Here is a 26,912-nt window from a genome sequence, read left to right on the forward strand (position 1 = left end):
TTTCCCCCCTCGACTCAGTTACAAAAGTTTTGACCTCATATTTTAATTATAATATTTTTTACAAAATATGTATTTTATAATAAAAGACTGATGAAAAATATAATTCGTTGAGTACCATATTATTTTTTAACACTCATAAATTGCTAAGTAGCTAAAAACAAAAAAATGATCATCACGGAAATTTACGTTTGAGGAGAATAAAGTTGTTACCGATGACCGATGCACGGCGCCATAACGGCCTTTCTAGCTCGCCAAAATCACCAAGAGAATTTGTCCGTCACGCTAGTGCTACCAGAATGCCGCCAAGTTTTGGCCACAAAGAAACCTAAATAAATACATTTATAAATGGGCCCATACAGAGGAAAATTATGAAAAGGAAAGATTGGAAAGAAAGGAAAGCGGGAGCTGAAAGGGTCATTTCCGTAATTTTAAATTTATGTTTTGTTGGGACCTATTTACATTTAAATTTAGATTTTGTTATGGTCAAAACTTGGTGGAACTTGGGTAGCACTGGCGTGACGGTTATTCTCTCGACTGGCAATCTTCAGGCAGTTCCCCGGTACTTCGTAAATACCCATGTAAACAACTTCAAATAATTCAATAAAACATTACTTCAGCGGCTCAATCTGTGTCTAATTGCCACCCGTTACCATCCCCGTCACTAAAGTTTGAATGCCATCTCGGAAATATTTGATTGACGAGGACAAATTGTTGCGGGGCAAAAAGGAGACAAAAGGAGGACAAAGAAGAAGAACAATTTTTTGGGAAGACAACCCTCCTGAAACGAGGACGTCTAATCACCATATGTTTGAGCATTGCATTCCTCAGAATAAATAATAAGACGAGTCATCTTATGAAGTTCTTCAAACTCCCCTAGATTCAGGCAAAATAGTTTACAAAGCGTTCTTTTGCGAATTTTCTTGTCAGTACAAATTTCCCGTGTGTTCGTCTTTTTTTTAATGTACATACAGTGGAATCTCGCTTTACGGGCATAATTCTTTCCAGAAACTTACTTGTAACGCAAAACACTCGTCAAGCGAAATATTATCGAAATATATATCGCGAACAGCGGGCCAATCTGTGTGTAATTGCCAACCCAACCGTTCGCCAGAAGTACAAAAATATATGCATGCGTCATCTTTTACAGGGATATTTATTTTAAGGCAAGTACAATTATTCAGGTTTCAACAGAGCTTTTTCGTGACAATTGCTGCTCTAGACAAGTGATATTTAGGTGCCTCCATAAAATCTGGTTACAAAATATAAAAAAATCAAGTAAGCGCTTGACAAGAGATTTGTTCAGAGTTGCTAGATTTTAAAAAAATACAACGGAGACGTATGATACCCTCTTTTTACTATTTTACCAGTGATCTCCCCCCTTTAGCCCGATCGCATTTTTTTTGCGCTTATTTTATTAAAAATCTTACAAATTAATATTTATTTACTTTTTAAAATTTTTATATAACACCACAGTTTTTTAATGAGCTACAAAAAAATAATAAAGTAACAAAGAAAATAATTATATTCATTTTAATTCACCACTGTAGATAAAAATACAATGCGATTAAATGGATAAAAACAATACTTTTAAATCTCAATACTAATTCAAACCTAAATGTTTATTTTTATAGGCCCTTATGCTTATAAAAAATTCTGTTTCACTATCATCACCACGCATTCGCTCAAAAGATTTAAACATCTAAAAATACAACTTTGGTGACGGGAGACATTTAGACACAGATTGAGCCGCTGCAATAGTATTTTTATTGACAATTTATAGGATTTACATTTTAGAATACTATTACAGTTACAGTGAACGAGACAGCAGGCTGGACTCGCAACCGGCCGTTGCGAGGCAAGTATGCCAGTAGAGAGTCCGTCACACCAGTGTTACCAGAGTGCCGCCAAGTTTTGCCCATAATAAATCTAAATAAATACATATAAATAGGCCCTCTACACAACTAATGCAGAATTAAAATCTATGACCCATAAAAAAGCTCTTGATGACATCTAGATAAGTCAGCAACAAAAATGCCAGTATGCATTGGGCACCTAAACGTGTCATGAACTATTAAGCCTTGTAATATGTTTTTGTGTATTATTAATGGTTGTATGGAAGCCTAGATTTGTTATGGCCAAAACTGGTCGGCACTTGAGTAGCACCGGCGTGACGGTTAGCCTCTCGACTAGCAATCTTCCGGGCGTTCGGGCGCGTCGTCTCGCGTCCGCTTTTTATAACCATGTAAACAACACCGTTAATATTCAATAAAACATTACTGCAGCGGCTCAATCTGTGTATAATTGCCACCCGTCACAACCACCGTCCCTAAAGTTGAAAATCACTTTAATTTATTGAAATAATATTTAAATAACTTTGGCGACGGGTGGTAACTAGACACAGATTGAGCCGCTGCAATAATGTTTTACATTGTTAGTAAATAAACAAGGCGGGCGCGGGACGGTGCACGTCCGAATGTCCGAAGATTGTCAGTCGTGAGAAAAAACTGTCACGCCAGTGCTACCAGAGTGGCACCATGTTTTGGCCATAAAAAAATCTAGATTCAAATATAAATAGGCCCCAATATAACATATGGCATAAATAGGTGCTCCATTTAGAAATGGCACGCAAAAATATCTGCCACGGTGAAAGGTTTAGGCCGGTTTCACACGTGCCGGATTGATTCACCCGGCACCAGACCCCCGCCGTGTAGTGGGGATGGTGTTGTATGGGCTAGTTGCAGACGTGCCGGACGAATCCATCCGGCGCCGGCCCGACGCTGCCCATACAACACCACCCCCACTACACAGCGCCAGCCCGGTGCCGGGCAAATCCATCCGGCCTTAATATGAAGGTGAAGGCCTTTCTTAAAATGTAAATTTACTAGTAATTTAGGGACGGTGATGGCGACGGGTGGCAATTAGACACAGATTGAGCCGCTGCAGTAATGTTTTATTGACGGTTACAAGCTGTTTACATGATTTACAAGTATGGGGCGCGCGTCCGGATCGTCTGCAGGATTGCCAGTCGAAAAATCGTCACGCCAGTGCTACTCAAGTGCCGACCAGTTTTGGCCATAACAAATCGAAATCGGCCCCCATAGTAAAATTGGGATTTCTATGCACACAGTTAATTATAGCAATTCAATTATTACAATAAATAATAGAATTAATAGAAAAGTTTTTCTAATCTGGCATTATATTATATTTGAAAAACAAAGAGGCTTTTACTGGGAGACCTAACCTAGGCAATTTATAAATCCCATATTTTGTTTTCTTCGTCGTTTTGTATCAGTTATAAAAAGTTTTTTAGAGGAATTTTTGTATATGTTGGATAGGCTTACAACAGATCTGATATTCATATGTAATAGGTAAATATTCCATGAAAAGTTAAATTAAGAACCCTTTTTTAACTGTAACTTATATGCTATTTTTAAATTATAATGTAAGTTTTTTTTATAATCATCATTCTTAGCTTAGTTACTCTCCAGCTTAGAATAATTAGTTTCTTTATTCTCTAACCTAAGCTATGACATTTTTAAGACGTAATATTATAAAAAAACAACTATTTTTAATTAATTTGAATATACTTTATTATAAAATTAGTGGCATATAAAATAAATAAGCATTATCACGACGAGCCGAATTCCGTCATCCACTTGACATATTTATCAAGATCGGTTTCGGATACAGACTTGTTACACTTGCCGATAGCTTCCCTAAAATCTTGCGCTGACACGGGCAAGTCCAGCTCCTCCCGGGCCAGCTGCTTGATCTGCTCTGGCTTTAAACCTGCAATTTTTCTGCGCATCGACATCATGGACGCATCCCTGTGAATACCAAAAAATTGTCAAGATAATAAAAATTAATCAAAACATCTCACTTAAAATAAGCTAAACAAACCTGCACACGTTAGTTATATCAGCTCCAGAGTAGCCGTCTAGCATATCGGCTATCGAGTGTAAATCCACTCCCGGCTCCAACTTAACTTCTCTGAGACTGATGCGTAAAAGTGCCTCTCTACCTTCGCGATTCGGTAACGGAATGTATATCCTTTTCTCCAGCCTCCGCCTAAGAGCCTCGTCGATATCCCACGGAAAGTTGGTCGCAGCTAGGACCATCACTACCTTACGGGATTCGTCCGCGTCCGAGCTTATACCATCCATTTGAACTAAGAGCTCGGATTTGATACGTCGGGACGCTTCATGCTCAGTTTCAGATCCTCGTCTCGAACATAAAGAATCTATCTCGTCCATGAATATAGTACTCGGAGCGTAGAACCTCGCCATTTCGAATAAGAGCCGCACTAGCTTCTCTGATTCTCCGCGATATTTAGATGTTAGAGTGCTAGACGATACATTGAAGAAAGTTGTTCCACATTCGGTTGCAACGGCTTTAGCTAACATGGTTTTTCCAGTTCCAGGCGGTCCAACCATGAGCACTCCTTTCCAAGGTCTTCGGATTCCCTATAAATTTACAGACAATGTAAAGTTTTGTTATTGTATCATATTATGTGGCGAATGTATTACTTTAAAATAATCTGGCATCCACATCGGTAAAACCACAGCTTCTTCTAAGAGCCTTTTAGCTTCTACTAAATCAGCAATATCATCCCATCTAATGTTGGGATTTTTCTGTACTATATCACGTTCTGAAATAATTTTATAAAATTAACATAATGTAAATAAAATAATTTTATATAAGTTAATCGGTATTATAAAACACACCCAACATATCGACAAGATAACCATCGGTATGACAAGAGGGTTCAAATTTCTTTTCTTCCTCTTTTTCTACATTTTCTTCTTTGTCGTCATTATCACCGTTGTTGTTGTCTTTATCTGATTTATCCTTGTATTGTTCTTTGTTTCCAGAATCTTTATTTTTACCTATAAAAATATCATATATTAAAACGTGAAATTTGACATCAAAGATACATTAACATTATTGTTATTAATACCTAAATTAGTTTTTGCATTTGCGTTTTGTCCTTTAGATGGCTGGCGAGAACTTCTCGCATCTTGGTTTCGTTTAGCAGCAGCAGAACCTCTAGGAGCGTTTGGATTCTTACGATTATCATTCTGATTAGGTTTTCTCGCAGATGTGTTAGCTTGTCCTCTCAACGGCTTTATCGGTGGACCGCTTCTGAAATTTATAATTAACATTTCATATTCAAGACTATTTAGAACATAAATTACGATTTAAAAATAAACATACTTATGTTCCACTGGAGTGGGAGACGGCCATACGTCTGGATCGCGATTTGGCGGCGGAGGCCACACGTCCGGATCGACTTCATGAAGAGCCGGAGGCCACATCGGTGCTGGGATATCTCTTGTTGGCATAATTTCTTCATATCCTCCTAAAAATTAAATCAACATTATATATTAATTATAAATAAATTAAGCACTAACCAAATTAGATTGTTTATTATTGAATGGATAAATAAACTGTGTTTGTAAATAAATTTATTGTGTCATTGTAATAATATAAAAATTACTGTAATAGTACGATTAAAACGTTAATTATTTAGAAGTGATTTTAGATAAAAACATCGATATTTCAAAACCTGCTATAACACAACAGTCTGCATGTATTATATTTTATAAATTATAGTGGGTTTTGAATTGCTTATTAGTTTTTTATAGAAAATTTTGTTAATCATATTAATTTTAGTTAAAAAAAATTATCAAGATATTTTTTGGCAATCGAACAATTAGATTAAAAATTCAGTTTAGAAATGTTGTGATTGTAAAATATAGATCCATATTAAATTACGGCTCGGTTTCGATTTGCGGCCTAAATTTTTCAGATACAGCGACCGAAGCAAGTTATAATTTTCATGGTTAAAATGTATTCAATTTATATGTCGATGGAGAACCTTTTTTCAGTATAGAACTGATAAGGGCCAGAGCAAGCTGTCCAATGACAGTTAACCTCAGAGCGCTTTTTCATTTTGAACAACTAATCAACTTACTTCGAGGTGATCTTGATGAAGAACGCAACCCAATAGTTTTATTAGGCCTTAACTGGTCCATTAACTTCTAGTAAGAAGTAGTATGACAAAATGACCAACGTTGGACTAATTTTTCTGATGACAGAATACCATGCGATTTTTGTGCATGAATAATTGAAATTAAATAAAAAGTATGGAATTTGTATGGACTTTAAATTAATCGTTGTATGTATGATCAACGTATCACTGCCGTAAGCAAAGTAAGAATGCAATGTGAATTAAAAAATATATTAACTACATAAATGTGGTCGAACTTGTGGTAAATTTTTTCTACTGATACTGATTGACGTAGTGATTCGGTACTCATATTGAAGCATTATCAAAAACAGTATCCAACTCACCAAGGTAACTTTTACAATTATATTATAAAAGATGAATTAATAGTTAGCAAAATCCATCACCTGACATACTTGTATTTCCATCGTGCTTCAAAAGCTGGAGAACCGAAACTGTAGATTTAAATTGTTCGTATTCCTTTGTTATTTGTTGTTGCACCTAAGTAACATGACAAAGAATAAATTAATTACTTATCTGGACGTTCTTTGTAATCAAAAGCTTAAGCTGGTCTCATACACTCGACAAATACATAAACATTTGTAATAACTTAAACCAACGATTCCCAATCTTTTTAATGTATGTTTTATATCTTATAATATTTATTTAGTTTATGATTTAAATATTTGAACTTCTGTTGTGGCTCTAAGTAATACGGAAGGTCAGGTCGGAGGAGGGCAGATATAGGCTCGTTTTTGAGGTCTGTATTTTAAAAAATGATGAATTTTTGATTGCTAGTTTTATTAGAATTAGTTGCATGATAAAGGTCGATATACTGTAAAATAAATTCTAAAGCATAATTGAAAAAAAAATTGTGGACATATTTAATAAAGGTGATCCAACTTTAGTTTACGAACTATTTTTAAAAAAAAAGACACAAATTCAAGGATATCTTTGGATTTTTTTTATTAATCGTATTTCATTATTTAAATAATATCAATTAAATTAAGTCTATTGCAGTAGTCGATCCTTTTGATGACTTTTTCGTACATTATGAAGGATATCTTGGAAGATGTTGGTTTTTAGGTTCTCCAACATTTCGGGTTTGTTGGCATAAACACGAATTTTAGTGTAACCTCACAAAAAATCTAATGGTCTTAAATCGCATGATCTTGGCGGCAAGTTGACATCACCAAAACGCGAAATAATGCGACCTGGCAACTTTTCATGCAAAACATCTAATGTTACACCTGATGTGGGGCAAATTGCACTGTCTTCTTGGTACCACATGTCTTCCATATCAATATCTTCAATTTCGTAGCAAAAATAGTTGGTTATCATGTGCCTATAGCGCTCACCATTGAATGTTACAGTACAATCTTCATCGTTTTCAAAAAATAATGGCCCAATGGACCACAATGCGTACCAAACGGTCACTTTTTGGGCATGTAATGGTTGCTCGTGAATCACATGAGGATTTTCCTCCCCCATATAAGGCAATTTTGCTTATTAGCATACCCAGAGAGGTGGAAATGTGCCTCATCAGAGAATAAGATTTTCTTTGAAAAATCTGCATCAACTTCCTGCTGCTCTAACACCCAATCTGCGTAAATTATTCGCTGTCCATGGTCTCTGGACTTAAGTTGTTGTGTTATCTGATTTTTATATGGGTGTAGGTGCAAGTCCAGATGCAAAATATGCCGAAGTGAGCCATATGAAAAGCCCAAAAGCTGCGAACGCCGGCGAATCGACAATCCTGGGTCTTCGGCCACACTTTCACTTACAGCAGCAATATTCTCGGCTGAACAGGTGCTATGATGATGTACAGTTCTTTCCCTATCTCCAACGCTTCCAGTCTATTCAAATTTGTACACTACGTTGCGAATTGTTCACTCAGTAGGACGATGAAATTGACCATTTCATCGTCGATGAAATTGACCAATTGAATCGGACGATGAAATTGACCAATTGAAATTGAAAATTTCAATACACAGTTCGTTCTGTAGAACAATTAAACAATTTTAACGCATTGAGCGATCCATTTTGTAAATGTGTTGTTGCAAACTAACAAGTTTTACAAGGAACAGTGAGCGCATTGGAGATCATTATCTATTATTGTATTGTAAAATTATGAATTAAAAACGGCCAGTGTGATAGCGCAATTGTGTAAGTTGTGGGTTCGATCTTCATATGAACCCATGAGGTTTTTCAATTTTTTTCATATCAATTTTTCCATCTATTCACATCTCAATGCAGATGAACTGTTCTCCTTAATCCACGTCCTTTCTTGTATGTGTTCGTTCACTTGACTATATTACTAGGAATCTCACTATCAGTGACTCAAGGCTTTCTACCTTAATCCACGTCCTTTCTTGTATGTGTTCGTTCACTTGACTATATTACTAGGAATCTCACTATCAGTGACTCAAGGCTTTCTACATATACCCGTCTTTATTAACACTAGATTTACGGCACTCGTCAAATTGACGGGTTTCTGATTTGATTTGTATCAGACAGTACTTATATATTTTTAATGACACCCATCAAATTTACACCTACTTTGGACTATTTGTGAAAGGACACTTTCAGACACAATGGCTGGAATTATACAGCATTAAAGTTTTTTAATTAGGAGCGTTCCATCAGGGGTACAGTTCTCCTTTACTAGGATTGGTCTAAGTAGCTAAATACAAAAATTATGTAAGACTTTCTGGGAGAGTAATCACCATTCATTTGAGCATTTGAAGGACGAGGTCGACAATCTACAACAAAGCATATGAATACACCTACAGTTCATTCGACACCTGTATCGGCATCCTTAATTTTTGGTAATCGCCAAGTTTCTGCACAATAAATATAAATTCAAGCATCTCATTTAGTTGACCAAAAACCAAAAATATGAATATACAGTAGCTACGTAATTTGCATATTTAAGAAGATTTCGGAGCAACGGTTGGGAATCGCTGATCTAAACAAAGGGTTTAACATTAAACGTGTATTAGTATGTGAAAGTATAGAGTGCGAATTACCAGCAGCCATTTGGAGCGCCTAGTTCTGTCCGAGATGGCGGACAGGAGACGGTGTAGCAGATGGAGACTGCCTTGGTAGTAGACCCCCGCCGGGTCATAGTTGCCGGTGAGCGCCATTTCACGGGCCAGCCGCGTATTCTCGCAAATGTCGGCGACCAGCTCGGCGCCCGACATTCTGGTCATGCCGTCCGACGCCTTTGCAGCCTTCGAGCCTTTTTTGGCATTTAGCGTGCAGGCCTGCCAACACACTTTCGACGCGCCCGCCCTCGCACTACACAGATGTCATCCGGGTGTTACTTTTTAAAAACCATTACCGTTGGCCCTAATTCCGGCCATAGACTCGATTCGTTCTAAATACATTTAACGAGCGAATAAAAAAATGCTATAGAAATACTTTTAATCTTTAATAAAATTAAAAATTTTTAGGATTCATAATATAATTTCGCTACATTTAAAAATAAATTGTGAATAAAGTAATTAGTTTAAGTACAATTCGTTTTAGAAGTATTTTAATATACCCCTATTATATTATAATTATAACTATAAGCATTTATAATGTTGTATTACGTATTTATAAACAAATAATTTTTGTAAATTCAAGAAGAGCAATTTTTTTAGTTAATTGCACTGTTATCTAAATGTAGAATTGTTGCTGTAAATATATACAACTGATGAACGATATCCGGACATTGCAGTAACAAAAAAGTCTTGTCTTCGTCTCCCGCTTTTTACCGATAAGAGTCGAAACGAAGATATTCTCAAATGTTACGTATTATTTTTGATATTATTTATTTATTAATATAGATTACTATTTATTGCTGTATATTTTCAAACCCTTATAATTTTACAAAAAAAAATGTCGACTTAAATATTTATTTGAGCTTAGCTTGAAATTAGGAAAACATAATACTAAAACAAGAAAAATAGTACAAAACGTAAGAATATAAAAAAACTAATAAGATCAGATATCATCTGAAGTTTATATAAAAAAATGGTAAAAAAGTTGAGGAAATTAGAGCAATTACAATTACCTTATATGAAAAGTTGTTGGAAGAAGTTATAATCGAACAATTAAAGGATTTTATTATTTCACAAAACATTCTGTGTGAACAACAATCAAGATTTATAGAAAAACATTCCATTAAAACTGTATTACAAGTAGTGATAAATGATTGGTTGTCGGCCAAGGATACGAATAAAATCATTGAGCAGTTTATTTGAGTATAATGTTAAAGAAATTAGAGGTCATAGGTAAAAGTGAAATAGTTTTAAGAAGGTTTGATAAATATTTAAAAATTAAAATAAATTATGTTTATTCCAATGAGAAAAATAATATCTCACGGTGTACTACATGGGTCTAAATTAGGACCATTGTTCTTTATAATATATATTATATTAATAATATAGAAAAATGTAAAATACATCTGTTTGCAGATGACACTTAAAAATAACATTAATTATAAAGATATGTTAGGTAATAATACAAATATAGCTATAGATAACTCTGTTATAGACTACTAACTCAACGACTTCTTACAAATAGAATGCATTAAACACCGACACCCGACACTCATACCCGTCTATTATTAGTAAACATACATTAAAGGTCACATCAATTCGATACTAAAACCCAAGAGGAGTATCTAGAAAAACTTGTAATACCAATTAGTTTTATAAAAATACGATGAAGTTTTTTTTTGATATTCTGTTTATGTTTATATTATATTTTATGTGTATGTTTCGATTATGTTTGTTTAGTGTATAAACAATTAGCTATATTAGTTTAATAAATAATTAAAATAAAAAAATAAATAATAATACTTTTAACAAAGCTATACATAATATTTATATGATAGTTTTGAAGCGTTTTACAATTTTTTAATGGTTTCCGATTGCATAGATTTACTTACAATATTGATTTTGATTGATTTTTAAAATTTAATCATGTTTGGTCAGTAAAGATATGTAGCTTTTACATACCTGGGTAATTCTTGATTGGGTTAGATTTTCGATGATTTATCTAAACAATACGATATTCTAAATAATAATAGTTTATAAAAAGGTATTATGTTATAAATGAAAAAGCCTCACTATGATGATCTAAAATTTCATTCCCCAAGACTTTTTAAGTTGCGAGACTTTTTTATTTTACTAGCTAGAACTATTTACAGTACACATCTATAAGAAAACTTGTGGATACGAAAAGTCCTTTATTTTAAAAGTTTTACCTTAGTTTATTGACACAAATATTACACAAGACTGTCGTGCAATCGATAAAAGTTGCGTGACTTATGTAAATTTCAACACCCGGGAACATTAAAATTTAATTGTAATTAAATGTTATTAATAAACAAATTGTAAAATATATTTAAACTGTTTAGCAACAATAGTAGATCGACCAATTATATTTTTTAATTTATATAGAAGATTGCATTGTATTATAATTATAAGCAATGCGTTAAATATACATGCAAGTATGTATTGAATTGTAATAAAATGGATTCGATCGTATCGTGCGCCATTTTTTTGTGTTGTTTAATGCCATAATTTGCTGCGATAAATTCCTATGATTTGTGTTTTTAGGATTTCGTGACAGAGTTTGGAAAATGCGGCTTCTGTTGCTTAGTTCTCGTCCATATACCTAAACACAACAGTTCGAATATATAGGTTAATAGAATAGGGAATATCGCCGACTACCACCGAATATCAGCGCATCGGCAGATATGACGTTACGAGAGAACAGGGCCGAATCGGGCAGCAAATTAAATAAACAAAAACCGACATCAATTGCGCATGCTCGAGTTGAGCGTTTAATCGTTACGTGTTCCTTATGTTTGAAGTTATAATTCTGAGAATTTGCGACCGCATGAAGGGAAATTCGACGTCAATTAAGAACGGAGTTGATGATTTGTTAGTAGCTTCAAAAACCGCCATGCGTCATCGAATCAACGCAGTCAATGAAGACTCATTTCTGCCATCGTACCTACTTTTGATAATAAAGACTTGCGAGATTATCATCCCATTGAGACTTGGCCTCGTTGAACGTGTCAATTGGATGGATGAAATATGTTTCGCTTAGCGATTTTAATAAAGAATGATTTATTAGTAGTTTTTTGATGTTAATGTTCCGCTTACATATTAATATTCAATGCTACCGATCGTTAATAAAAATATGCTATTGTTATGTTACAGTTAAATTTTGATAAAGTATACAGTGACTAGATAAAGTATGCATTAACTATGAGTTTTAGTTAAAGGTTACAATGCTACATTGCGTTTATACTTTTACTAGATAATGCATGAATCATGTATGAGTGTGTGAACTCTTCGACGTGAGCCAAATACATTCTCAACGAACAAGATTTGACAGACGAGCTTGTTACTTATCTACATGAAATATACAAAATAAACGATTTCTCAAAAACATTTTATAATCGATGGCATATTACAATTGCTGAAGATATTCTACAGTAATTCAGACACTCGATTTGAGACATCAATGGTGAATTTATAAAATAGTTTTTTCAGTTGTTAATTGTATGACTTTTTCAAAATAAAGTCGATGAAAGATGTCGGGACCATCCATAATCGTTGTGACGAAAATAGTGACGGAAGTCTCTATAAAAGGTATTATAAAACTTATTGATTTGTGTACCTTAGAATTTATAAAAAAAAACCCAGTTATTTTACGTTAGTGATAATGTGTATCCAAGCTAACGTCTATTAAATAGTATATATTAACAGTTTTAAAACACTTTTTAAAATTGTATATCTAGCTTGAAAAAAAATAAGGGTCAATGTATATTTCCGCATAACAGGTACCAAATGTAGCACATTTTCAATGACTTTATTTAAATTTACCCGATTTAGAATCTATCGTTACAGTCAGTGGCATAGCTAAGGTATGTGCCGCCCAGGGCGATCCTTAAAATTGCCCCCCCCCCTAATACATTTTTTTTAGGGAAAAAATCAGTATTTCTTAAAATAATAAATTGGTTAATATTAAGCTCTTGTTGTTCGTCGATTTATATATGTTTTAGTGCATTCATGGTTAAGAACCACACCCATCGCGAATATGCCACCCCCAAGCAAGTGCCGCCCGGGGCGGCCCGCTCCCTCCGCCCCCCCCATAGCTACGCCACTGGTTACAGTCTAATAATATATGAATTAGATATTAACAAAAAGTCAACTACATTTTTTTTGTATGATATATATTATATAGAGACTGCATAAAAATAATTTATTTCAATTACAAATGTCGGGACCATCCGTAATCGTTGCGATGGGGTTAGTTGTAAGGACTGGCTAAACGAAGGCATAACTGGCATAAGCTAAGAACGAAGATTTTTCTCGTCAGCGTAAAACAAATGTATCTGAGCGGTATCTACAGCGAAAAATCCGCGAAAAAGCAGAAGGAATGCGTTGCATATCCCAGCCAAACATGTGCTGGAGCCCAATATTTTGAATTTCATAGAATAACGCGTTGTCGATTTTACTGTTACGAAGCTAGATGCCCCAAATCAGAAAAAACGCTGGACTTTCCCCAATTAGCAAGGGTATATATGCCAGAACACTGTCGTTCGTATCGAATCCAAGCTTCCGTAACTTCATCCATAACAATCACTTCGCTTTTGGCTTGGAATAAATATGAGTGCAGTTGACATTGTAGCAAGCGCAGCTACGCTGAATCGACTGAGACTACCATTTGAAGTCTGTGAAAATATCTGTTTTTCTTAAGCCGTCTATTCTGATCCAGATAAAGCAGTCATCATAATCTTAAAGCTTAACTTCGATACGACTTAGAAATTAAGAGACGCAGTATCACAGCGAGAATTATTGCACAAATTTCAAAACTGTTGTGATTAAAAAATAATTTATATAAAACTTTGTAATTATAGAATGACACGTGTGCACCGACGTTGATTCTGAATCTAAGAAACATATAAAAGTATCACATGAATTTACACATGAGAAAGGGTGGAGGGAGGGGGGTATTTTCAAATAAAAAATTGGATTTATTTATTTTTATTTTTGCAAATTTAAAAAAAAATAGTTTTTTACATTATCTATTGTCAGTTCTTTTTTAAAAAGATCATTAATATTTTTTGATACAAGCTCACAATTAGATGTGACATTTTTATAAAATGCTTAACCAAACAAAACATGAGAGAAATCATCATATTTGGAACACTCAAGAATTTGAAGAGCGACTGAACTTCATTAGCGTTAATTACCGTAAACAATATTATTTAACTAATTTATGATCACAATGCGACCACAATGGTTTTGTTAATAAAGAGTAACCCGGGACACTTGTTTTCCTTACTCTTGACTTATTGTTTCATTAGAGTATATGGAAATGTCCATTATAGGTAATAAGTTGGCATGTAGGGTGGATTTTTAAAAAAAGTTTTCGTGTGGAATATTCAATTTTGAACATTGAATTGAGTGAAATTAATAAATTAAAAAATGTATATAATTTATATACACCACCAATTCAGCCCTGTTAGGCACCTTCATATCTTTCAGCGTTTTCAGCACACGGCATGAAAACACGGGATCGTCAAGCGACTTTCAACATTCGCGTTTTCATCAGTATAGTCCTTCGATTCTGCGCTGAAAGCTCGAAAATTCGTAGCTTCGATTTTTCTCGGTGAATATTATAATAGCGAAAACGAAAGTAGTTTAACAACAGTGCTTGTAATAATCAAAAATATAAATAACAATCAAAAGCATAAGCGTTTATAATAAAATGATATAAGGCATTTACGCGCGCGTTATGTGTTACGCAATTATAATTCAAAATTTAACGAAGGGTTGCAATATGGCTTTCTGAAATGTGTTTGTATATAGCGAAATTATTTATGAGGCTCTATATACATACGTCGTTAACCTATTATGTTATGTGTGTGTATAAGGCGAGAGCTTTTATAATTTAAACTCGATGCGAAGGGCTTTTCTTACGTCGTACACAATAATTAAATTACAGTATTGAATAAATAAATAAATAAAATATATATATATATACCTCTGTATTATGAAGCCCGCCATTCTCGACTGAAGATATTATTTTTTAATATGTACACATGACATGTGTCTGTTGAATATGTCGCTTTATACTGTGTCCTTACATGGAACACAATGGGAGTCGTCGAGTTGCCCTAGACCTGCAACTTACTTTGGCCTTCGTTAATTTTACACTTTATATTGACGCAATAAATAATAATAAAAATAACAATTTCAGAGAACGGTGATTTGCCAATATCACACATGTAAAAATGTGCGAAAAATCGGATGCCTCCACCACCACGGATGATATGAAGGTGATTTTATATTTTATAATTTATGATCGTGCAAGGATATTTATGGAATTTTAAATTTTATTTATTTTATTGTTTCTATAATTAGCCTTTGGCGAATGTAGTTATCTATAGATATGTTTTACTTACAATGTGTTAAAATAAAATTAAGAAAGCGGAAGATAAATACAATAAAAAAAATAATAAAGCTCACATTCAAAAGTGACACAACTACACTATTATGTTTGTAAAAAAGTATAGAAAAATAATCTTGTATTAAAATAAATTATTTTTTAATACAAGATTATTTTTCTTTTTTTATCATATATAATTAAAAGGTTTACATTTATAAGTTTCTAATAAAAAAAATGATTTTAATATACTATGAATTACATAACGATAGATTCGTAACATAACTTCCAGATTTTTATTTAAGCCAAGAAAAAATAAAATATAAAAATTAAATTGAAATTATATACAAATATTAATAATCATTTATATCTGACCCTGCAATTTTAAGGAACAGCTATTAATATTTGACTAAAAAAAATCAGAGCACTTTAGATCTATATTGATTTTATACACCAACAGATCTTTGTCTGTTGATTCAACCACTTCACCTCTATATTCAGAACAAACACTTTTCGACATCAGCTAAAGGACTTGATAGACAAAAATCTGTAATTCCACATAAATTTGGAATTGAAATGTTTTTATCCTCAACGTTTCGTGTCACATTTTAAAGACTAGAATTCATTCGCAAACACAACTTCATCAAAAAATTCATTGACGTTTATAACAGCTTTTTCAAATATTTTTTCTACAGCTCTGTAATATCATTATCACTTTTGTCCTACCCCTAGGCCTGCCAAGAGGGGGAGGGGGAAGAGGAGACAAATTACTGAAAGCCGTTCTCCTTGAGGGGCCCGACATATTTATAAAAAAAGTAAAAAAAAATTGTTTGCAAATTATTGTTGACTATATTGCTTTTTGTACTTTTAAAAACATTAGACAAGAGCGGAAATATTCAACAAATGTAAATTAGTAGCAGTAAATTTAGGTATTCGATCTGAATTTTCAGAAGGAAGAAGCAAAGAAATAACGTAAAATCAACAACACCAGCTGAATTATATAAATTTAATGTTTTTATAAATTGTATTATTGATAATTTGACAACTGGATTTAATGCAGCAATATAAATAAATAATACATTCAGTTTCATGTGGCTATTCCTAAAAGAAAATCTCGAAAAAACAGTCTCGAATCTATTCCGGAAATATTTAAAAAAAATATCATTTCAGTAAAATCATATCGAAACCAATAGATATATATTTTTACCGTTGAAAATATAAATTATCTGTCAGGTGCTAGTAGAATTATATGACTTTAATTTTTCTATATGTAGTAATACTTATATTTACATAATTATCATTATTTATTTTCATCCGATTTTTACAGTGATTGTGTATTTTTTGGTGAAGTTATATTTTCACTAGTAAAAATGTAATTTAACTACTAGCGAAAATATAATTTAACTGATAGGTGTTAATATGCTGCTTTAAAATGTCTTTGAAACTCAATTTGGTAGTTCATTTTCAATTTTTAAAAAGTCACTATGAAAAATTGTGAGAGTACCGAATCTAAATACATTTGGTGGTAAAAAATCGTATTGCAATAATTTCGTGAATGCATTGTTTACGTATACAGATGTATGCGAGAGAGCAGAGATACACGCGCGTAAGAATATTCGTTGTATCGCTTGTTCTTGTTGAAGCGGCAATGCTCATTTCAAAGATTTTCATGTTATAAAAATAAATATTTCGGTCTAATGTATGTAATATCACACTAACTGGTTGTCAACTCCTACAATACGATTGTGTGAGTAAAGCATCTGTGTGTTTTGGATAAAAAGTGGAAGTCACTGCTTTAAATGGTTATTTTTATTGTAAATCTCATCATGAGACACTGAAAACTCAAAAGAGCGTTCTTCACACTTTATGCGATCATATCCATACACTATTTTTTCTTTAAAGCATTAGTAAATGTACGCTTTTAAAAAATAGATATCTCAAAATAAATAAGATTCACGTACGAAACATAAATTTGCGACAACATCGTTAATGCATTGGCATGCGATGACTGACAGAAAAATAACAAAAATGCATTATATTAAATTTATGCATTACACACAGATCTATTTTTTAATAATTAACATGCTTTCTGAACTACCATTAATTCCATTTAAATAAAATATTTTTATTAATGTATGTATTTATAGTAAATAATAGTGGCCTATGTTCGTGTAAGTCTTACACGAACACCCTCATTGTAAGGTAATAGAGAATTAATATAAATAGTTTAATTACATATACAAAAAAAACATATTCGTGTACAAATCTATAGATTTTAATTATCATTCTTAGAAATAACGTATTATAGTTGTGACGTTATTGTACATAGATTGTGCATAAAGTTATATTTTTAATATGATGCAATATTTGATAAGCAAAAGTAAAAATTTAATTATATTTCCAGGTAATTTATTTTGCTAATACTTAAATTATTTTTAAAGAAGATGTTTCTGATCGATTTATAAATATAGACTATATTTGTATAAATAATAAACTATATAATACCTAATAGTAAAAACAGTTGATTTGAGTTGTGTCACTTTCAAAGAAGGTTTGAGATATATCTGATTAATAAAAAAAGACAGTAAATAAATTCGCCAAAATATCATATACTAATTTTCTAAAGATATATTTTTTCTTTTTTTACCATTAACAATTTGTGATCATAAACTATCCTTTGAACTTTTTATAAATATAAATAATTGTAGTGTTGAACAATATAAATAAGTAGCACTTTAACGTATAACGTAATCGCAGAGCACAATGCGCACTTACGCAGGGGACACAAGTGACTGGAAGCCCAAAATTAGATTAAGGAAGATCAACGCACTTTCGGGCTTTCTTTTTTGTTTACTTCTAGCATTGCCCGGTACTCTTCTACACAATGGATAGTTCAACATTAATTTGCACATAATCATTTTAAATATAATCAGAGATTTCATCGGTATATGAACCGCTTTAAGATTCTTGAAGTGCAACATTGTGCCAGTCATAGTTAGCTCAAAAACCGTGAAGAGCGAACGGCTCAAGGAGCAAGAATTGTTCTCAGCGATGTTTCATATGTGAAACTTGACCTATATGTCAGTTGTTATAACCTTTAACTGCGGATATTCCATGTAGCAAACAATGTGAATATATTTAAAATATAGTCGGTTCATCTGGCAACGTTCTAGATGTTGTTATATAACAGGAAGTGTTGTACGGTACATGCTACACTATGGGATGTCAATCGCTTCCTTCTGTGCTTTTTTGTAGTGTAATTTTAACCCGTTAGCGATACGCACAGATCTAGACAGGATATCTTAAAATCTTTACTAATGATGCGTTCATAGAGAGACTGTGTTATTCATATAATATAATATATATTTTTGAGAAAATCAGCCTCTAATAAAATGTGACACAACTCATAAATACTGATTTTTTCAGTAGAGTGACTTAAATTTATTATATATTATTATTTATTATGATTATGTTCAAATCAAATATAAAAAGCCCCATTAGTTAATTTGATAAAATAGCAGTATTAAAAATAAATTATTTTCATCTCACCTATGCTAAGTTGTATATTACTAAAAATATTAAAAATATAAATAAAATGTATTGTTATGATCTCTGTTAATACATTAATATTAAGCATGTGTTATTATAGTCTAATCCCTTTTATGATAATCAATGAAATTTAATTTATGTGAAACTGGATACTATTATTCTGGTTATTTTATTTGGATTGTGGAGATCTTATAACAACCATTTGTTAAAAGATCTGTTGAATTTGTTTGATTCTAAATTGATTTTTAGCATTATTGCTATTAGAGCACTAAGTTCTTTACCGAAGTAGTGATTTAGTTCTTTATATGGAATGCGTAATATGGAGATGCCGAGTTTAGGTATTTGTTCGGCACCGCATTCTTTAGTATTTAGCACCGACCTTTAGTGCAAGGTCGGTTGTTATGCAAGTGGTTTGGAACTGTTAAAGGGCGTCCGCTCGTATGACGAGACTTACGCTGACGAGAAAATACATCTACAATTATAAAAAAATAGGTACGAAAAACTTTATTTGCAGGTCTTTTACGATTAATTTCGTCGCAACGATTATGGGTGGTCCCGATAGTTGGATTTTTTCATATTGCCATTTCGTATTAAAGCGAAGTTTCAAGCACCATACAAAATAAAGTTTCAGCTCAAACTCATTAAACACAAACCGAATGTTCGTTTGGTTTTTACAGCTATTTGGGTTATTACTTTTACATATACATATATGTGTTTTATTGTATTGGAAGGAGGCTAGTGATTCAATTTAGTTACGAGTAAAATAAAAAATGTAATAAATATATGATTATTTTTTGGAAATATATTGATAGTGAATATATTGAGGCAGACCCAAAAAGTATATTCTATAATTATGTTCCTTAAATTTGTAAGAGTAACATAGTTAATAGTCGATGTCAGAATATATAAAAAAAGTGATATTAGAATTAAATTATAATTTTACGAATATTTATCACTATTATAATAACACGCAACATGTCAAAAACATTCGATAAAACCCAAATTGTCGGTGCAAGTGACAGTGACTAGAATTATATTTTCTATAAATAAAATATGAAATAAAAATAGCTTAATTTTTATTATCATATATTATACTTTCGTTGATTTTTCAACGGGTATAATAGTGGACATGTATGTATTATTCTGTACACATAAAAAAGCTTTTCGTAAAATATTTACTATTATATATAGGATTACATTAAAAAAAAAAGTGTTAATAAATATATTTTTTTTAAATATACTGACCTCGTTATGTCTTGCTGCGTGGACAATATACTATAATTTAATCAATTGTATGCTGAAAATGTATATTTAAATTTTATTAAATTAAAATAGGCCTTGAAATCTTTATATATTTTTCATTATTATTTTGCACTTTCAGTATTACTTGTGTCACTGTAGATTAAAATGAATGTAATAAAAGCGATGTTATATAAAGACTGATGGATGCGAAGAACGTAATCTAATACATCACATTGTTAGTTCACCTGTCCGTCACAATAATAAAGGTGCATTATTACATTTGCTCAGGTGAAATTTAACATGGTCGAGTAAAATTGTCTAACTATTTAAGTACTATTTTTGTATACATATATGAATATAATTTAAAATTTTAGGTTCTTATATTTGTATTATATTTTCATATAATATATGATAATAATATAATTTTTATTCTTGTTTCAGTCAGCTCCTCTCTGCCTATTCTACTTTTCGCATCCCTTTGGGATACTTTCGCCAAATCCGCCCTCGATGACCGTAGCGCCCCAAGATTGCATACCTTCGTGGATACCCACCACATTTGCCGACACTGCTTGGAAACAAACCAACCTTTGCGTGGATTTGAATAACGAATCGACAAGAATGAGTTTCCAGTCCAATTATTCCACGTACGAAATTCCGCAGCAGAGCGCGAGCAAAATCTGCAGGGAATCGCACAGAAAATGTCATTATTCAAAGACTGCCGGGCACAGATTGCACGCGAGCAGAAAATTGGAAAGGTTCGGCGAAAATCACAGATCGGCCTTTGAGAAGCACTTGTCAAAAACACATTCCAGCAGTGCCAAGACTGGATATCAAAAGCATTCAGTTAAAATTCTGCCGCCTTTGAAGAGAAGCGTGAAGGAAATAGGCGAGATTCCAAAACTGTGGGCCGACAGCGATTTCATCGATAAGTACAAGAAGAAATCTCTGTTGCCTCCTATACACATGCAGAGACTTCACATGTCACCGCCTAGAAAAACTTCTGAAGATCCTTATATTGAAAACGATAGGGTTTTAAATATTCCAAAGATTGAGATCAACGTCGAGGATTGCGACGATCAGACAAATTTGAAGCGGAAAAAGAAGAGGATTAGAAAATCAGGAAGGGGACGTATCAGACCTATTAAATCTTCGAGAGGAGTGAACAAAGGAAGGACGATGCCTAACAGAAGTGCTGCCAGGAAATTAGTGACGTGCATCATACAGAATGTGACTAAAGGTAATGTTACTCTTATTATAAACCGTAAGCACAGAGGCAATTAAACATGAAAAACAAAGTTTTAAATAAAAGTAGGCTTGTCAATAACTTTTTATATTTTCTGTTTTAAAATTTGAAATCTATCTAGATCTGTTTAATCATATGATCAAGGAAGATCTACGACAGGGGTGGGCATTTTTTAAGGACTGCGGTCTACTCTAAAACATTGTCACTAAGTTTAAGTTTAAATTTTGCGACTCTATTTCCCCAAAACTATACTAATTGTTTGTATTATTTTAAATAGCTTCATTAAAAATAATAATCACCAATTTTTACTACTGGTTTATTGTGTTGGTATATAATCATTACATTTTACAGTAATAGGGGGGGGGGGGCAGCTGGAGTATTTGCCCTGTCTTGAATTTGGGCAGAAAAGGATTTTTATTTTTATATTACTTTAAGCTGCCATTTATAAAAAAATAATAATATAAAAATACAAAAACTTACAGTGGGAAAATGTGGGATAATTTGTCAATAATTCTCTACTGCTCTATAAAAATGGCAATGCTCAATTTTCTGTTCTCTGTAATGCCTGCACTACACTCTCTGGAAGCTGTCCGAACTAAAGTTACAAATGAAATCGCCGAAACCTACGACTTCGAGTAAGCGACCACACTGCAGCAAATTTCATATGCCGTCCGGACGGCGGCCGTGAATGACGTCCGCACGGCGGCTGCTGTCACATACATCTGGCATATTTGCGCGCGATCGAAAAATGTGCCAAATAATTGCAATTTTTAAATTGTCACATTATTAAAATTACGCTACTGATAATTATAAAAGTTTGTGTGGGCACTCGCCAATACAATATCAGGGAAAACTTTTCGGTCGTAAATATTCAATTTACGCAAAATCTTTGTTGGCTTTAGCAAAATGCCATAAGGCATAAAAATGATACTTCAGAATACGAACATCTGTGACTATCCTACAATTAGTCGCCATCGATTCTAAATAAGAATTCATAATGGTGTGACATTTATATAAACCGATCTAGGAAAATATATAAGGATATTCGAAACGATTTTTCTTAAGAAAATCAAGTACTACTAATTATTTTTTAATTATTTAATTTTATATGAAAAAAAATATAATAACGATATCTGTTGGAAGAATATACTATCAAAAATATAATTAATCCCTTTTGGTGCCCTAAAATATTCAAAGATGTCAGTAAGAGTCTGTCGAAGTCCCCGATAAGCATGTGGTATTATAACTTCACCACGTGACTACGATGCAGCGCTCGACATGCGTGTTGACCATAGGACGCCTAGGCGCATACTGAAATTGAACCGAGTTACTTGTTTTATCTCAGTTTGCGAAGCACCATATCATTATCTCTCTCACTGTCGCCACTTAACACGCGAGAGAGCGAAAGGGGAAGTATCTCACCGCTCGCGCTCGAAAGAGCAGCTCCAACTTCGGTCCGTTTGCCGACAATGTTCGGAAGCGCTCGAAGCTGGCCAAGTCGACTGAATTACCCCCACTTTACCTCCCGTTCTCGGTAACCTCGGACAACTTCCGAGAGATTTTAGAGCGGGCAGAACCGAACTCGACCGAAGTAACCCACTATATTCTCCGTCCTTGGCCAACCTTGGCCAACTTCAACAAAAATAGAAAATTGAGCAAAATAGGTAGTAACAGATTAGTGTTATTTTCTGTTATATTTTTTATAAAAACGCCTTTTTTTATATATATACAGACACTGGCCATCCATATTTTTGTAACATTGGTTTATAAATAAAAATTTAGAAATTATGAGAGAGCACCTCAATTATTATTAAACTCAATTCGGCCATAAAAGGAATAAAAATAGCATTCCAATTTCATTTATTCTTCTATACATCATAAGTTATGTCTAAAAATTCTAATATATTCATGCATTATTTTACTAAAGGTTTGTTCAGACATAAATATGTAAATGTCTAAGTAACTTCTGCTCTACATAATGTATTAAATAGTTACTTAGAACGACATATCTCCTCTGACAATTGTTTATAATGTGAAATAAACCATTACTTCAACCCTGTTCTATGCACATATGGCCTATGTCTGGAAACATGATATATGAATCGTAAATCTTCCGCGAGAGGATAGCGCTGCAGTTAACCATCTCTCTGCAAGTGGGACCGTTAGCGTCGGAGGTCATCCAGTTGCAGGGTTGGTCACGTGACTCCACATAGTCTCAGTCGACCCGTTTCCTTCCTGTAAAATGTATCGTTGTGAGGGTATTCTGCGGTGCTTCCAGTAGTAAATAACCATTTCAAATTTTTGATTAATTTATATTTTTAATGAAGCTCTATCATGATACAACTGGTACTTTCACTTTTAAGTGAATGCATGTTTATAGAAAGCTAATTAAAACAGCTATTAAAACACCATTATCAAAGATAATTTTTGAAGCGATTAGTTGTCAGTGATAACTAAAAGTATATTATAGTGAGATGAAATTACAGGCGCTCTATCTTTTAAATGTTGACAATGACTGAAAACTGGTGTGTGTAAATAATGGCGTTAGCTTGACCTCTGGCGTTTGTTCGTGTTTATAAAGAAGAGAAAAAATATTTACTTAGGGGATTATTTTATGTTCGCTGAGAATATATTTCGTATTATTTTATTTTTTATATGAACAGTGACGTAAGTTGTCTGTCATAAAAATAAATTTATGATAAATTATTGTTGTTGCTTAACTAAAATTAAAGGGTAATATTATGACAAATAATATATTTGGTTAATATTTTCAACTATATTTAATGACATTGTTCTATAAATTAGATAATTGAAATATTTAATTTGAAATATAAAAAGCTGCTAAGATTGAGTTGACGTTTCTTAAATTTATGGTTGTTTTTATAAAAATATTTTTATGGTTCCTTCTAAAAGATTTTATTAGATATAATACATGTATACGTTCAATGATTACTTATATATTATAGTAATCTAATTTATGAATATGAGATAATAAGATTATATGTACACTCAGTGTACATCACAAGAAGATGTCGTTCTATATGAATATATAGTTTTTATTAAATTTTATACTAAAACCTAAATTATCTTGTACTTATTTTAAAATACAACTAATCTCAATTTGTTTATTAATTCAATAAAAGGGGTTAGACATTCGTATAATATTCGAAAAAAATAAACGCAAGGGGATCAGAAAGCTCAGGACCCAATAAGCGTCAGAGCTTGCAGCTGGGACACCAACGACCTTGACATTCACCGAAAATATCCAAAATAGATAACGTAATACATACAAACTTCCGTATAGGCATTCGCACGAATTAAACAATATTTATCTCCGGTAATGCGAGGCGCAATGGGAAGTGTTCATTGCTCGTAAATTGGTCCCCTCGCATTTGGACACGTGAATTGTTAAATGGGTCCCTTCGAGACTCTTTTGGTAGCTCGACAATGTGAATTCATTACCTTTTAACGACCCAAACTTTACCGGCTGCTTATACATACATACGTTGAAAAAAATTCAATTACATTAATACTACGTACGAGTGTCTGGATTATCCTGTTTACCAAGAGCGTACTAAATTAAACGTGGAAATTTATCAGCCGGTTTGGGGGGAGGAGTGCCACCTACGAGAGAATTTTATTCACTTTATTGTGGGTCTGAAGCGTCCCGTAGACCGGGAAACCACCCGGTGTATCCACCTAGTCAGGAAACGTACCTTGCTCCCGCTTTCCTTTGGGAATTGTGTTTCCGTTTCCGGCCAGAATGACTTTGTTTATAATACTAGGCGACTCCGATGCTTCTTATTGCGGCGGCTATTTTCTTGGCATTTAAAATTTATTACTTCTAGTTCCTAGGCTGTTTTGCTTTATTTAGTCTTTGTGTTTTTTATTATATACTTAAATATAAAACGCAAACTTGTAATTGTTATATATTGATACATTTAATATCTCGAAATTCTTTAATTGAGAATTATTTAAAAATAACATTTACAGTTATTTAAAGAAAATTGTCCTTGCGCTCGGTCCAAGGGGGTTCTCTTGCTAACTCAAAGTTTGTTATTTAATTCGTTGTGCAACAATTAATTAAACACTAGAATGTTCTACGCCCCGGGCTTTAAAAATAATAATGGTCATTTGGTATTTTTTTCTGAGTGTTAAAAAAGTAAAAAAGGTCATCACGGAAATTTTTGTTTAAAAAGTATCTCGGGGGGGGGGGGAGGGGGTTGTTTGAGAAGATATCGAAAAAAAATTCAAGGAATCGAGGAGATATTGTTACCGTGTTAAAAATAAGCAAATGGCGCACCTATTTGGAGTAATTGCCGCTTCTTTTGAAGCTGGCGCCACGTGCACCGCCCGTATAGCCCGACTCTCAGGTTGGCCTTGGTGTGTTCTTATGCTCAAGGCGTCTCCGAAGTGGGGTGGTCTCTCGGGATTCCGGACATCAAGCTGGACCAGTGGAAGCGAAGAGAGAAGCGGCGGATTTTGTGATCTTTCCTGGTCTGAAATTGAGTCAGCATTAATAATTTGTTACTTTTAATTCTAAAGAGGATGTTTAAATGTGATGTTTCTGAGAAAGTATCAGAAGAGTTATTTGACGACGTGTCTGAAAAATAGTCCACAGACGAAATATTTCGCGGAGAATAAAATCCTCCATGGAGGATTTTTTTGTCGCCTTTTTTTGGTGAGAATTATTTTTGAAACAAGTTGCCGTTGGTCGACAAATAAACGAATGGCCGTTTTGAGGGCGAACCTAAATGCACACGTTATTTTTTCTCAATATGTCGGATATATTTATTTTCTGATTGCGTGTACTTTGTGATTTAAGCCGTGATAAGGTTTCTCACGGCGGTGTTTTATTTCAACAAATAACCTATTTTTTCTTAGACTGTTAAAATACTTTATCACATGGAAAATTGGGCCTTTTTTATGATTAATTAGCAAGAGTTGATCCCTCTAATTGTGAATAGAAGACTGGTTAAATTGATGATTCTGACAAAGTAACGTAGCTTTTTTATACCGTCGCCAACTTCACGCACAAGATTATTATTATTTTTATCGAAAGCATGACAATTAGTTTTTTTTCGTCATATAGACATAAATCATGATTGGATTTTTATAAGCATTTATGAAAGATCTAGATCACTCGATGCTTGTGTGCAGCATCAAATAAACGATAAAAATGCGTGGTCCAAATTTCTGCTTACGATGAAAACGTGATTATTCTTTAAAAAACTAATCACCAGTAATGAAGAGTAGATTCAGTACAAAGATCATAGTAAAAGCTGAATGACATGTAAAGTTTCTAAATATTTGTTATTTTTAAATATTCGAAGGTCAAATAGTAAACGATAAAATACACGAATATATTCACCAAATCATGAATAAAGCTAAAATACAGTTTGAATAACAAAT

The 26,912-nt window shown here is 33.2% G+C and overlaps 1 protein-coding gene across 10 annotated transcripts; it reads right to left on the reverse strand.

Annotated features, from left to right (window-relative positions):
* Positions 1 to 3,565: 3,565 nt before the first annotated feature.
* On the reverse strand, positions 3,566 to 20,456 carry Kat60 (katanin p60). 10 transcript variants are annotated; one of them, XM_088195895.1, is made up of 10 exons: positions 20,403 to 20,451; positions 20,261 to 20,312; positions 9,037 to 9,307; positions 6,424 to 6,508; positions 5,215 to 5,359; positions 4,958 to 5,142; positions 4,725 to 4,886; positions 4,527 to 4,648; positions 3,901 to 4,463; positions 3,566 to 3,827 (listed from the first exon to the last, which is right to left on the reverse strand). In XM_088195895.1, exons 3-10 carry the CDS (start codon positions 9,217 to 9,219, stop codon positions 3,629 to 3,631), a joined length of 1,644 nt encoding a protein of 547 aa, XP_088052021.1. In that variant the 5' UTR covers positions 9,220 to 9,307; positions 20,261 to 20,312; positions 20,403 to 20,451; the 3' UTR covers positions 3,566 to 3,628. The 10 variants fall into 10 exon arrangements, with proteins under 10 accessions (XP_088052021.1, XP_088052015.1, XP_088052020.1 ...); XM_088195889.1 differs by lacking the exons at positions 20,261 to 20,312; positions 20,403 to 20,451 and adding exons at positions 15,065 to 15,213; positions 18,114 to 18,255 and having other exon boundaries at positions 6,415 to 6,508; XM_088195894.1 differs by having other exon boundaries at positions 20,261 to 20,456.
* Positions 20,457 to 26,912: the final 6,456 nt, after the last annotated feature.

The sequence above is a fragment of the Plectrocnemia conspersa genome, unplaced genomic scaffold (assembly GCF_051122295.1).
Source record: "Plectrocnemia conspersa isolate PC_06_02 unplaced genomic scaffold, ASM5112229v1 ptg000010l, whole genome shotgun sequence".
NCBI lineage: Eukaryota > Metazoa > Arthropoda > Insecta > Trichoptera > Polycentropodidae > Plectrocnemia > Plectrocnemia conspersa.

Excerpts from the sequence above, each read along its gene's own strand:
- Kat60 (XM_088195889.1), bottom strand. The coding sequence starts at position 15,087 with ATGGCGGGCTTCATAATACAGAG. Across the intron at positions 5,143-5,214 it reads CCCACTCCAGTGGAACATAA|AAGCGGTCCACCGATAAAGC; the intron begins GTATGTTTATTT and ends TATAAATTTCAG. Across the intron at positions 4,649-4,724 it reads TTATCTTGTCGATATGTTGG|AACGTGATATAGTACAGAAA; the intron begins GTGTGTTTTATA and ends AAATTATTTCAG.